At 43.4% G+C, this 13571-nt stretch overlaps 4 protein-coding genes across 4 annotated transcripts; 1 reads left to right on the top strand and 3 right to left on the bottom strand.

Moving 5' to 3' along the window:
- Positions 1-1188: 1188 nt before the first annotated feature.
- Positions 1189-2633, bottom strand: O0I10_008963 (uncharacterized protein; the record flags this gene model as incomplete). Its single annotated transcript, XM_058488962.1, has 3 exons — positions 1189-1328; positions 1390-1878; positions 1940-2633. The coding sequence occupies 3 exons, from the start codon at positions 2631-2633 to the stop codon at positions 1189-1191; spliced, it is 1323 nt and encodes a 440-aa protein (XP_058340188.1).
- A 1784-nt stretch (positions 2634-4417) lies between these two features.
- O0I10_008962 (uncharacterized protein) lies at positions 4418-8169 on the top strand (the record flags this gene model as incomplete). Its single annotated transcript, XM_058488961.1, has 10 exons — positions 4418-5359; positions 5416-5724; positions 5782-6370; positions 6429-7000; positions 7058-7209; positions 7266-7341; positions 7404-7482; positions 7541-7591; positions 7653-7835; positions 7892-8169. The coding sequence occupies 10 exons, from the start codon at positions 4418-4420 to the stop codon at positions 8167-8169; spliced, it is 3231 nt and encodes a 1076-aa protein (XP_058340187.1).
- Positions 8170-11229: 3060 nt separating this feature from the next.
- O0I10_008961 (uncharacterized protein) lies at positions 11230-11589 on the bottom strand (the record flags this gene model as incomplete). The annotated part of the gene is made up of 1 exon (XM_058488960.1): positions 11230-11589. The coding sequence occupies one exon, from the start codon at positions 11587-11589 to the stop codon at positions 11230-11232; it is 360 nt and encodes a 119-aa protein (XP_058340186.1).
- Positions 11590-11833: 244 nt separating this feature from the next.
- Positions 11834-12115, bottom strand: O0I10_008960 (uncharacterized protein; the record flags this gene model as incomplete). The annotated part of the gene is made up of 1 exon (XM_058488959.1): positions 11834-12115. One exon carries the CDS (start codon positions 12113-12115, stop codon positions 11834-11836), a length of 282 nt encoding a protein of 93 aa, XP_058340185.1.
- Between the last annotated feature and the right edge of the window lie 1456 nt (positions 12116-13571).

Raw genomic sequence — 13571 nt, 5'->3', positions numbered from 1 at the left:
GTTGGTTTGGATGACGTCAATGCATAAGGATGATCGGGATAGCTGCTGTGATCTGCCGAATCAAGCAAGAAGCAGTAGTAGCGGTTGACATGTTGTTTCTAGATCATCACCCTTGTTGAGGGTGACCACCGAACAGGCTAACGATTATAATAAAAAGGGACAATGACGTCTTGTTGGGTGGTTTAGATCATCTCATTTGTTGCTGCTGCATAATTGTACCTGAGTTGAAAGGGAAGAAAATGTTGCTTGTCGGCTGCATGGATGTGTATAATAACTGGTGACCTGATCATTGCGCCAAAGTTTATGTTGTGCAATGCTGTTGCCAACCATCATCATCATCATCATCATCTGTAATTGCATAAACTAGATGCAAACGCCAGATCATGCATCCACCCCACCACCATCACCCGCACTTGCTGTTGTTGCACCGATTTCATTATTCCGTGGAATTTCTTTTTTTGTGCTTCCTTCCATGTCATGCACACACACGCACACACACACATCCTTCTTTCACCCACACGGTCTTGCGTAATGGAACCTTTCCGAATTGCGGAAAGACGTGTGAGCATGAGCTCTACACGGCTATGTTTCCGGTAGTACATTTGTCAAGATCTTCGCTAATGACAGTGGTCTACTACACCTCTTTTAGCCCAATACACAATACACATCAACGTTCCTTGCCAACCTTTTCATTCCACCCATCCTTTCTTTCTCTCATTGTAAAGCAAAATAAACCTTAGCATGTTGTATCTGTGACACACACACACGCACACACGGCACCAACCAGAGCATGGCTCATTCTGGTTGAGAGGGAAAAAGAGGCCAGTGATGATCCCATGATCAATCAAGTGGTGATACCTTGCACAGATGATGCTACCTGCCTTATTCTTCTTGATAATCTGAACAACCACATGGATAGGATACCCGCGTTCTTCTGATGGTTTTATATACACGGCTGATATGCTCAAATTTTGTTTTCCTTCTTTAGGCTATTACCCCCACCTCCTATCGACATCATATCATGTATGAGTGTATGTCTTGGGATCCAAGTGTAATCATGTCGCATGAACAAGTGTAAGGAATTAGTGTTCGATTTATTCTTTTGTGGGAAATTTTTGTTTCTTGCTACCATGGCAACGTGCACAACAGCCTTTGAGAAGAGAAACGAATGATAATGAATTCTTGTCTTCATTCAATGGTGGATGATGGTGATGATGCTGCAGGAGGAGAAGTTTGTTGCTGATGATGATGATGAGGTGATGGCGTCAATGGATAAGGGGGAAATGTAAATGCTGGTGTGTTGCCAAATGTTCTCTTTGACAATTGATCTATAACGTTGCGTGTGAGTCATTTCACACAACCCCATGTTTCTCGTTACGCTTTTCTTACCCATTAAGCTTGGCATGCTCGTGGAAGTGGCAATTTTCCATTCATTTTCAGAGGATGTTGATATACTTGTTGTGTTGTGATGTCCCCTATGTATTGCTGGTTGATGTTCAGCAGCATGTTGTTGATAATGGTTGTGTGATTGAGGAGGAACAGCCATTGGAGGTGCTGACATGGATGATTGTGGTGTCGTCAAAGGTGGGATCATCATTGAAGAATTGTTGGACGTGGATGACGTTGTCGAAGAGGATGGTGATAGCGTAAGATTGAACATGGACGATGTAATGGGCTGTGTTGTTGAGCTGTTTTGACGCATGATAGGAGATAATGATGGTGGTGGAGATGGCGAGGATGCATGATTTTGATGGTTGTATCGCGCTTTTCCACCACTGTTTGGAGGCGTTGCATACCTTGCAATAGCAGCAGCACTGGTATTGTTGCTATTGCTACCACCATTTGTATCGTAATAAGGTGATGGTGGTGGCGACATGCCTAAAAGAAAAATTAGTTTCTTATTCAATGACTATACACAAGCAATGAAACGATTATTAACCTCCACGTTTTTTAAGCGCGTAAGCTGTTCGCAGTTCAGCTTGCTCTTTCGTAACGCTGATACCTTGTACAGAGTGGCGATGATGTCGAATCATACGTCTTCCAGATGACGTTGGTGGTGGTGGCGATGAGCAATGTATGGGTCGTGTAGATGCAGCAAGTGGACTATTAGCTGCAGGAGTAAAAGCCGTCATCAGCTTTTCAATTCGACGTAGTCTATCTTCAATACGATCAATGGCATCAGGATCCGGTGGAGGGGCTACACTTGGTATAGCTGCTGAAGATGTTGCATTTGCACTTGTTGTTGTTGGGATACCCATAGCACGTTTCCTTCGTTCAGAATTGTTGACACATTCGACACCTGCAGAGGCACAAAACCCACATGGACTTCCACCATCGCATTTCGTTTTACGTCGACGGCAGGTCTCACAAGCTGATCCAGAGCTAAGACGACGTGCTGTACTGGTAGTGAAGACTGAACGAGGTACATCGGAAACCACGCTGTACACACAATCGATGTGTGACTCAACACACTGAGTACATGGCTTGATACCATTGCATTGTCGTTTACGCCGCCTACAAGGTTCACATGTACGTATGGTTCTTTCCACTATGATGGGATGGTGATGGTGATGATGATGATGATGGTGACGGCCTTGAGCTGTGTTGTTGCTATTGGGTGGACTAGGTGGCATGAGAGTAAAAGAAAAAAGGGCAAAGGGTGTGTGTAGATGATAATAACAAGGAGAGAAGAAAAAGAAACAAGGATAAAGAAATCAAAGCGGTTGATATAAAAGAGTATGTGCGTGTGTGTACGACAAGTAAGCAGGTCATCGGTTTATCTCTGTCGGCCCTGGTGCGTGGTGTCACATCAGTGCTTCGGCAAGAAAGGTCTCCTTCCCTGTCGCGGATGATCAGCTGTGAACACTTTCTCATCAACGCCCACCACAGCGTGTGATGCCAAACAAAAAAGATGTTACCCATCGGGTTTGTCGGAACAACACTCCTCAGCCGACCCATTTGTTGTTATCCATTAACTACCCCGTGCTGACGTGTTAAAAGACCACCATGCTACTACTATTACTACTATACTACATATCACCATGTGAGTAACAACGACATCTTAAGGTCTGCTGATGGTGATCCCCACACAATCCGCCCCCAGTCAAAAGTCATCGGATCCATGCAATGGTTTCATCCACCCAACAACCCATTCATCACCATCAAACTCAAGTCGCCACCACCCGATCGACACAACAACAACAATCATATGCATCCTATTCCTCACCCCGCGCTCTTATCTACATTGCAATGCGCTTTATTTGTTGTGTGTATGTGCTCGTGCGACAAAAACTCCATTCCCGGGCAACTGTGTCGGGATCACTTTACCGTTGTACCCGTCCATGGATTGTGAACGGGGTGGCCTGTGATACACACACGCACACACGTAAAACTCTTGTTGATCCATTCCACAATCATAACAACTTCAATCGAGAATCATCATTAGCCATTATTAGCCATTATTGATCATTTGCATTCAAATGGCATGATATGTCATTGCTATGATTGCATAAATCATGAAATGAGTTTGATGGCAGCTTGTCTTACGTTGTAGTAGTAGTCATCATTGTACGATAGCCCTTTAGTCTCATGATGCACACCCACGCTTGAAAATGACCAAGTCTGTGCCCGTTTTACTATGACAATGGTCATTTTGGGATGTCATTGAATTACCACCCAACACGTCTTTATTCTTTCATAACAATACAATTTTCGCTGCTGAAACCAGGTCACTCTATGGATGATCTCAAGGAGAAACAAGCGCCATACCGGCAATCACCGGCAAGATTCCGAAGACAAAAGGAGGTGAAACAAAGGAACGTAAAGCAAACATTACAAGACATCCATTCCTTTTGAGGTGATCAAATAAGCTATTTGCGTGGGAGAAGAATGGTGAACCTTGATATAGGTGCTTGTGTATCGCATGAATCATTGATGAGCAGCATCACAGCGATGATCTCTTCTTTATAATCGTCCCAACACCAATGCTGCAATACACGTCGATTGTTTTGCATGATGAAGCAAGGAGATGCCTGTGGCTCGGTGTCCCTTTGTTCCAAATATAAATCCCGTCTTTACTGCCTTTGTTCTTTCTCGACAGCTTAAAGTGCCTGTTGACCTTTCTTTTCCGCACTCTCGCCCCTACCCAACCCATCATCAGCCTCTTCAAAGGTACAATGAACAAAATGCACGGTTGCAATTGCATTACTAAGTGCGAACAAGTGTAGAGTCATACCCCCATTCTGCATCTGATACCCTTCATCTACCCCCTTGGTGGCAAGTCATTAAGCAACTCCCTCCTGCATACAATCCGCACAGTCCATTTGCAACACGCGACAAAAGACAGCCCTTTTATTGAAGATACAACTACTTTGTGTGTGTCAAACGAGGATCTATATACACCAAGCCTTCCCTGTCAATGATCAGCAAACAAGTACCACCTTCACCAAAGCAACGCAAAAGCATTCTTGATGCATTTGATATACGATTATTGGGAAGATCCAAGTCTCGTCAACATCAGCATGAATCGATAAAGAAGCCTTCATCATCCACGACCCTTCATAAATCCGACGATTCGGATTCTGGTGTACAAGATCATGAATTGCGTATCCCATTTGTCAATCATTCACCACCACCCGCCTCTGCCGATGACAACTCTGACGTATCGAAATTGAGTGCTGTCAATCTTGTATCGAATATATCCACTGCTCAGAATTGGTTGGATCTTCAGGAATCAGATGATGGTGGTAGCACGGATGTATCAAAGACAAGTTCTCGACGTACAAAGGCAAAATCCATGGTGATGGATGAGGATCGAGGAACAACAACCAGCAATGTCAAAAGGAATCGATCATGGTCAAAGATTGGTACTCGTCGATCACGTTCACGCTCCTTGAGATCGCCACCTCCACCACCTGATGACACTCAAGATACGCCACCTAGTTTACCCAATGTCGATATTGAGCAGATCAGGAATGAGCTTATTGATGCTTCACATGGATCAACCAAGAAACGACGAGAACGTCGTAAATCAACACATGCAGCTGATCAACACTTAACTGACAACATCATCACCAACGTAAGGCATAAGTTGGGACTGGTACCAGCAGATGGGAAAGGTCCACAGCGTGAGTCGCACAAGAGAACATTGTCAAGTGGATCAATTGGTGGAATTACTCGTACAACATCGACCACAACGAGACAACGACGTCGTTCTACAACAGGCATTTCTTCATCATCACGCCCTATGCCTCTTCAAAAGAACCGATCTCAACATGATCTTGCAGCCAATACACATCTCACTCCACCCATGCCACCACTACCGACACGCTCATCCTCTAACAGCACAAGCAATAGTAAGGTAAATAAAGGATTCTCTTTTGTCACATGCACAAGTGTGTTGAACATTATTTAAAGGTTGTCGGCAAATCCAACAAAAAGCCTGGTGATGCTAAATCCGCTACGCACAACAATAGTGGGATAAGCACATCCAGTGAAGATGGTGGTGAAAACAAGGACATTGATACCAGTAGCCAGCATTCGTTACAGGGGAAACGTGGAGAGTCATCCTTGATGAAAGGTGCCATGTCTCTATGGAAACGCATGAGCTTTTCGGATCAAAAACAAAAGGATACAACCATGACGTCTTTGGAACATTCTCAAGCTAACATTGTCGGCAAACAACAACCCGCCAATTCAACAAAAAAGAATCGTCGTCGTGGAAAGGTAATAACTTGGGATGGGAATGTTGATATCGTGTATTCATCCCTTTGTTGGTAATAGACGCTACCTGGAAGCCTTGCAGCACCACCGCCACCACCCGTTCTTGCACCACCTTTGCCGCCTATGAAGATGGAACCTTTGAGCATGGATATTCCCAAGCCAATTACAACACCACATGAGCAATCATCCAAGCCATCAAAGCATGCTGATACGGCCACATCAAAGCCTGCTGGTGTAAAGAAATCTTTTTCAGCTGCGCCAACACCTTTTACGACATTATGCAATGATGATTGGATTGAGACACCAGCGCATCAACTTTGTGGAGGCGATTCAACCACCCATGCTCTACCAGTTTTACCATCATCGTCTACTGAAAGTAGTAGCCTTGCATCATCCAAAAAGACGGCGGCAACAACACCAACCACGACCAGTGATAATGTGGCTACACAAGGTCGCAAACCTTTGGAGCCATGGAAGAGCAAATCATTGCCAGAGATGAATAAGCACGGCAAAGGACAAGAGATCCCTGAGCAAGAACCATTATCACCTCAACTACGACCACAGGCCATGTTCAATGACAGCTTGGAATCGATTACACAAATCCCACCATTGCATCCAGAAGCAACATCCACTGATGTCTCCATGAAAAGTAAGTATACAAAAGACGATGGAGGAAAATTGGGATATTGAATGCGTGAAATCACTAGGCGTGGGTCCTTCTATACCCGATGGTCTACAAGAAAAATTGGAAAGCTTGATAGCGCAGAATCATGTACACGACAAGGCTCGAGAAGGCATTGATGGGATGGACAACTTGCAGCAATCTAAACCGCCAAGACGACGACGTTTGAGCGAAGCGGATATCAATCAAGTCAGCCAATCATCACCTCGAAAGGAACGCACCCCAAAGACCTGTCATGTTGTATTGCGCTATTATTCTCAGTATCTCTCAGAGTACGAACGGCATGAGCTTCTTGATTATGACCATATCTACTTTTTCGGACCACATGCTCGAAAGGTCAAGGGCCGACCCAATGATCCTGTGTTGAACTATGGATACGATGATGAGCGAGGTGATTATCGTCTTGTGGTTCATGATCAGCTCGCCTACCGCTACGAGGTGCTTGAACGTCTTGGTCAAGGATCATTTGGTCAAGTTGTACGCTGTATCGATCACAAGACGGGTCATTCAGTAGCTGTCAAGTTAATACGCAACAAGCGACGTTTCCAAACTCAGGCATTGACCGAGGTGCGCATTCTTAAAAAATTGGTTGATTGGGTAATGTATATAGCATTTTGCTCGTGATGCATCATAAGATATTAACAACTATCTTAGGATCCCGATGATCGATGCCACAATATACGGGTGCTGGATCATTTCTATTTTCGAAACCACATGTGCGTCGTCTTTGAATGTCTCAGCATGAACCTATATGAGTTTATCAAGATCAATAACTTTTCAGGATTCAAGCCAAGCTTGATTAGGAGGTATAGTAGAAATTACAAGCCATTCAAAAGGAAAGCCACTTATAATATCTTTATAGGTTTACAATCCAGCTTATCAGCTCGCTGTGCTTGTTGTACGACCATCGATTAGCTCATTGTGATTTGAAACCAGAGGTAAATCCAATATGGCTATGTTCTTTCCTTTGAGTATTTATAGCTAACTATCATTGTTACAGAACATCTTGCTGAAGCATCCCAATAAGACGTCCATCAAGGTTATCGATTTTGGCAGCAGCTGTTTCGAGGATGAACGAGGTAATGAGAGGAGCTCTACGTGCGTCACTGGAATAGGTATTCATGATTCAAATTCTAGTATACACATACATCCAAAGTCGTTTCTATCGAGCACCTGAAGTGATTCTTGGTAAGTTAAAAGGATATGATGGTGGATCATCCCTTGACTAATGAGGTTAAAATGGTGATAGGAATGGCATATGGGACACCAATTGATATGTGGAGTGTGGGTTGTATACTTGCCGAGTTGTATACGGGCATGCCTATTTTCCCGGGTGAAAGTGAACAAGACCAGTTAGTGTGCATCATGGAAGTACTTGGCGTGCCACCCGCATATATGGTTGAACAAAGCACCCGCCGGAACTTGTTTTTTGGTAAGTTTGTGCGACATGCAAATTCATGCGCATAAAGCTAATTCGTTGCTCTAAAGATTTGGATGGCAGACCAAGACCATCATTCAGTCATCGTGGTCGTAAGCGACGTCCTGGATGCAAACCATTGATACATGCATTGGGTGGTTGTCATGACTTTTTATTTGTTGACTTTATTGGTCGTTGTCTCCAATGGGATCCTGCACACAGGCTACGACCGTATGACGCATTGCATCACGAGTGGATCGCACAGCACATCAAACGTACAGAAGGCAATACACAATCATCGGCAACAGCACCTCCCCAACATACACCTTTGACATTGCCTCAGCATTAAATGTACTACAACAAGTAAACGCTTTGCGACTTGGTCTTTGTTCTTCTTGACGAGATTTTGGTACAAGGATTTCTTGCATGGAACGAGAGGAGCGTTGATGACCTCGCACCGAAATATGCATACGCAGTCATCTATCCAACGTAAATCATCATCGACTTTGAATCCTTGAATAGCTTTGAAGCTTCGATATTCGGTATTCACATTGTAGAATGAGCTTAGATCAGTAAATGTTATGTTGTTGAATAATAATATCAGGAGGAAGTATAACATGTTGACACTTCGATTGTTGTATGATCGTGTAATACCAAAATTTAATAGACATCCACATTACCATATGCTATTCTTCGACTTTTTTATTGAAAGAAAATTGGATTCAACGTAATAATTGGGGTATTATACTATCAGTCCATATGGGCAAGACGTGGATACTTGGTTGCTTTCTGGATTGAAAGGGGGAAAAGGAGGTTGGATCATTTACATGGTCGTATCAAGATGCTTTTGTTCTTTTGCCACAGATCCTGTTAACGGTTCTGCATACGAAGAGCAACGTCCATGGAATGCATAATAATTCTGGCTCCTTCACGTATTGCAAATGAATGCCCTCCATTCGCTGTTTGGGCTTGGATGGCGCAAGTGTTTTTGATATGACGACGTTGATTCATGCACACCTCGGTGTTTGACCAAATCGACCAACGTTGGCTGCCACCCACACACTTCCGGCAATACTACCAGTAATGGCGTCCAATCCATGACCTGGTGTAGGGCCTTCTCTAAGCATGGCTCGTAATATAGACTTCTCTCTTCGATCTATTATTAATAATGAAAGTTTGGTCCAATGTCATAAGAATACAATGGTTAAAACTTACTTCTTGCTGCTTCATGATTGAGTGCATTTGTTGTGGATCTTCTCCGTCAGCTGCCTCTGTCACAAACTCCAAGTCACCACTGCTCAGGAATGGCTGCCCGGTATGCCTAAACGTTCCCTTAAGCCTAGTGAATAGCTAAAAGATAGTATTGGATTAATGCGTTACATCATAATTAAAACGATAATCACGAAAAGTACTTGCCTTCCTCGATAGTTTGAAAACGCTGTTGCATATGGATCAAAGCCAAGTGTTGATCCAACCAGTGGATTTACTTGACTAACGACTGCAGCAGCGGTTCCTTCAAACGGAGCTCTATTCACACCATCGTTGCGATGATGTACTTATGTCACCTGCAAAGAAGTCCCAAATCCCCCATCAGACCGGGGTTGCCTTTTGACAACAAATGTACAAGGCATCCTTTCAAAAACATGTATCAATATATAAACGAAGAGGAATATAAATGATAGCTATACCTACCACAAAGGGTCCATCAAGGACCACAGCCAAGTGTCATTTGGCATCAATGAGCACTTCAAGTGGTAAAGCAAAGAAGTGAGCTACATAGATGAATGCATGAGTACCCTTACTTTGGGAATCACATAAAGACTATCCTTGAGACTTACCAAAGGTCATTGGTGATGATATGCGTACAAGTAGAAAGAAAGGGCGTATGATAGTGTTGGTGACAACAGCGTTGTTTATATGTGAGTGGGCGTGGGTATTGTTGTCATGATGGATCGAACTGATAATGTGGTCAAGCATCTTGGAGTACCGAGTCGAAGTGATGGTACATCAACAGCTGATAAGTCCACTTGCACTTAAAAGGTGTTTTTTGTTAGGTGACTCAAGTATGACTTCTGTTATTGGATCATCATTATCATGTAAAGTGTAAAATGGCACACACCTTTCGCTATACGTGAAGGTCATTCCTTTTATTTACCTGTACCTATTGTCTATCGTGAGGGTGATGATGGGTGGATGGAGTGTATAGGGTAATTGAGTGGCCTCAGATTCTTTGTGGCAGCCCAACCATGTTGTGATATATACGATGTATTGCGGGAGTTTCTTGTATTGATGCATGCTTGAAAATGGATATCAATGGCCGTCAGATATGGTATACTCTACACCAACATCACGTCCTATGGTTCACGAACGATCCGCAATATGAGTTATCATTCCTTGATCAACAAACCCATCTATACTCCTCTATACCTTGCTCTGGGTGACTCATGATACAAATCTCCTGCGGTAGTGTGCTGTTGGATAATGACGCGTGTCTTGGGTGGACGAAGAGGTGATAGTAATGATTATATGACATGGCTGTTGTGTGATGGATAAAGCTGATCAACATGCTGCTGCAATATTACGCAAGAAAGACATCCCCTGGAAGTAGTTGCTCGTTGTCACCAAGTTTGAAGAAGAACCCGAGCGCTAGTTTCTTTGCATGTTCGCTGCACGACGCGTAAAGAATGAGTAGTGCAAGGTGCCATGTACGTGCTGTCATCGTTTGAGAATAAATCGTAGTGAAGAAGTTGCTGTGGATGTCATTGTCCAGTGGAGTGAAATGCAGATGAAGAGAAAGAAGAGTAGATGTGAAAGGGATACCCAAATTTTGCTCCGCCCAACTTGCCTTTTTCACAGCCTGATGCAGAACACAATTGTAATCACGTGATAAAATGGTATGATCAAAAGTAACCTTCAACGTTGATTGATTGCAAAGAAAGCCTTGCTCCATGGTATTATCTTGACGTATGCTGTAGATTATTCGTCATCTTTCCAACATCAAAGTATAGCTATTAGAGTACTGTTAGTGAAGCTCATGAATGCGTAATAAGTATATAAATGATAAAGGTGGCAAATTAGCTTCCATGGAAACCCATGTACTGACAAGGATGGCCACGCGAAGGCTTTGCCGTCACCCTCTCCCCTACGGTGCACCAAGCCGGATAACGGGGGCTGCCATTGTAAACAACAGCATCTTCTATAGGTGCTGCTCGAGCCAACATGTTCGGTCTGATAAAAGGATAGCATCCCAGGCCCACAAAGGCCGACCCATAAGAGCGAAAAGCAATACATGATCCCATATCTACCACAAGGCCACTGAGTAGCAGTCTAACTTCCAACGACTAAGGCAGTAATCCTCAAATGCAATTGATAGGGCCATGATAGGGCTGACCACACTGTCGCAAATGAATCATAGCTGCCAACGATGCTTTACACAAAAGAGTAAGGCACCATCCCGTTCTACCCATAGCAAATAAACATCTGCCATATCAGTAGTAGCTGCCATCAAGCGACCTTCTTGGGTAGGCGTCATGAGAGACACATCATGCACTGCAACAAATAAATCCGGTCTTGATGAAATAGCACAGATGAGAATATTCACTTGTAAGAGAACGTCCAAGCTCCAAGGTATCCATACAAGTACTTGAGGAACGAGAACCGCCATGGCACCGATAAAAACAATGCTCTGAAGATCCACCGATAAAGAGACGACTTGTAGGTAGCTGATTTCCAAAACCATGGAAACGGTATCCTTGACAACCACAGCCATAAGATAGAGATCGCTTGCTTGCTTCTGAGACACCCACCCAAATTCAAATGTTGATCTTCGTCTTCCAATTCAATAGGAATCGCCATTGACAGCTCTAAGGAGAGACTTTGATGGCACCAAAGAGCATGCGAGATTATAGCTTGATGGAATGATGGGCCTATAAAACTGCATATCACTAATTTATCTTTGAGGTAATGGTAACAATACTTAGCCAATGTCATATGAGAATCCACGATGTTTGATGCTACCCAGTAATCAGAACACATTTCCTTGCTGTAGAGATGCCGACACAGTGACCAATCCTGATAGCGTTTCTCCAAGCGATACTTGATGATGAATGCCATGAGAGATGGATACACCTTGACAGCACCAAAAGGACACGTAACATTGTTGTTTGTTGCTGATGTGATACATCCATAAGATACGTGCGGTGAAGAGGGCTCTTGAAATCAATTGGCCAATAACGAGAACACCAGAGGATCAAATAAATGTTGTTGACACTAAAGATGTCTGCTCTGTGGCTCATTGCTGCTTCTTGCTTGTGGCTGATATAATCCACCCATAACAGGCATGCGTAGCAGGATATCCATTGAAAGGGTTGTCAACAACTAGGACCACAATAAGACGAGATAAAACTTGGCAATACCAAAAGGTATAGAACTTGTTGCCTTGCCGCTGCAGATGCAAATAAAAGGAAGTGTCCAATAGGTGGTACAGTAACGAAAACCATCGAACGATGTAATAAGGCAAGCTGACACTGAAGGATGCTATAGACATTGCTCTTTGACCCTGGCATGATTCGCCTATAAACGATGCACGGTAAATACTTTCCCGAACACATAGAACGATACTTAGCAATGATACCTGCATCCATGAATATTCCAAAGGACCAAAATACAAGTAGTTTGCTGAATAGCACACATACTATAATAAAAGAGGGGGTTGGTTGGGTTGGAGCCAAAAAAACGGGCCATCCACTATTTACCAATGAAAGCCATATGAATAAAACCTTGTCGATCATCCAATGAAGCTGCACCCATCAAGAATCCAAAGGGAACAAGACAAGTAGCTCGCTGAATAACCCACATGAAAGAGGGTGTTAGTAGGCATTGAAAGAAAGAATGGATCATTATTTACCAATGACAGCTTCATGTATGCAAATCCCAAAGGACCAAACGACAAGTAGCTTGATGAATAACCCACATACTAAGATAAAAGCGGAGGTTGGCAGGCGTTGTAGAACGAATGGATCAGCAATTACCAATGATAGCCATACGCACGAAAACATGTCGACATCCAATGACAGCTGCATCCATGATAACCCAAAGAACCAGAAGACAAATGGCTTGCTGAATAGACCACATACTATAATAAAAGAGGAGGTTAGCAGGCGTTGAAGAAACGAACGGATCACCATTTACCAATGATAGCCACATGCACCAAAAGATGTTGACATCCAATGACAGCTGCATCCATAGTAATCCCAATGCACCAGAAGACATGCAGCTTGCTGAATATCCCACATACTAAATAAAAGAGGAGGTTGATTGGGATTGGAGCCAAAACACGGATCATCCACTATTTACCAATGATAGCCATACGCACGAAAACATCTCGACATCCAATGACAGCTTCATCCATTAATAATCCAAAGGGCACAAGACAAGTAGCTTGCTGAATAGACCACATACTATAATAAGCGAAGAGGTTGGCAGGCGTTGTAGAAACGAATGGATCACTATTTACCAATGATACCCATGTATGCACGAAATCCTGCTGATATCCAAATCAAGCCGATTCTTTGCAATCGTCCGCTTGTTGATAAGACCCGCTACGTTGGCACTCGGCTTATAAGCTATGGAACGACACTTGATAGGAATATACAGTGAGAAGGTTGAGTAATACTCGTACCACCAAAGATAGCATACTTACATTATGCCGAAGAGCCCTTACAAAGAGAGACAACGAGACAATCCTTGCTG

The sequence above is a fragment of the Lichtheimia ornata genome, assembly GCF_029851405.1.
Source record: "Lichtheimia ornata isolate CBS 291.66 chromosome Unknown scaffold00050, whole genome shotgun sequence".
NCBI classification, from domain to species: Eukaryota; Fungi; Mucoromycota; class Mucoromycetes; order Mucorales; family Lichtheimiaceae; genus Lichtheimia; species Lichtheimia ornata.
The sequence above is the reverse complement of the archived record's forward strand: the minus strand, read 5'-3'. Positions and strand labels throughout refer to the sequence as shown.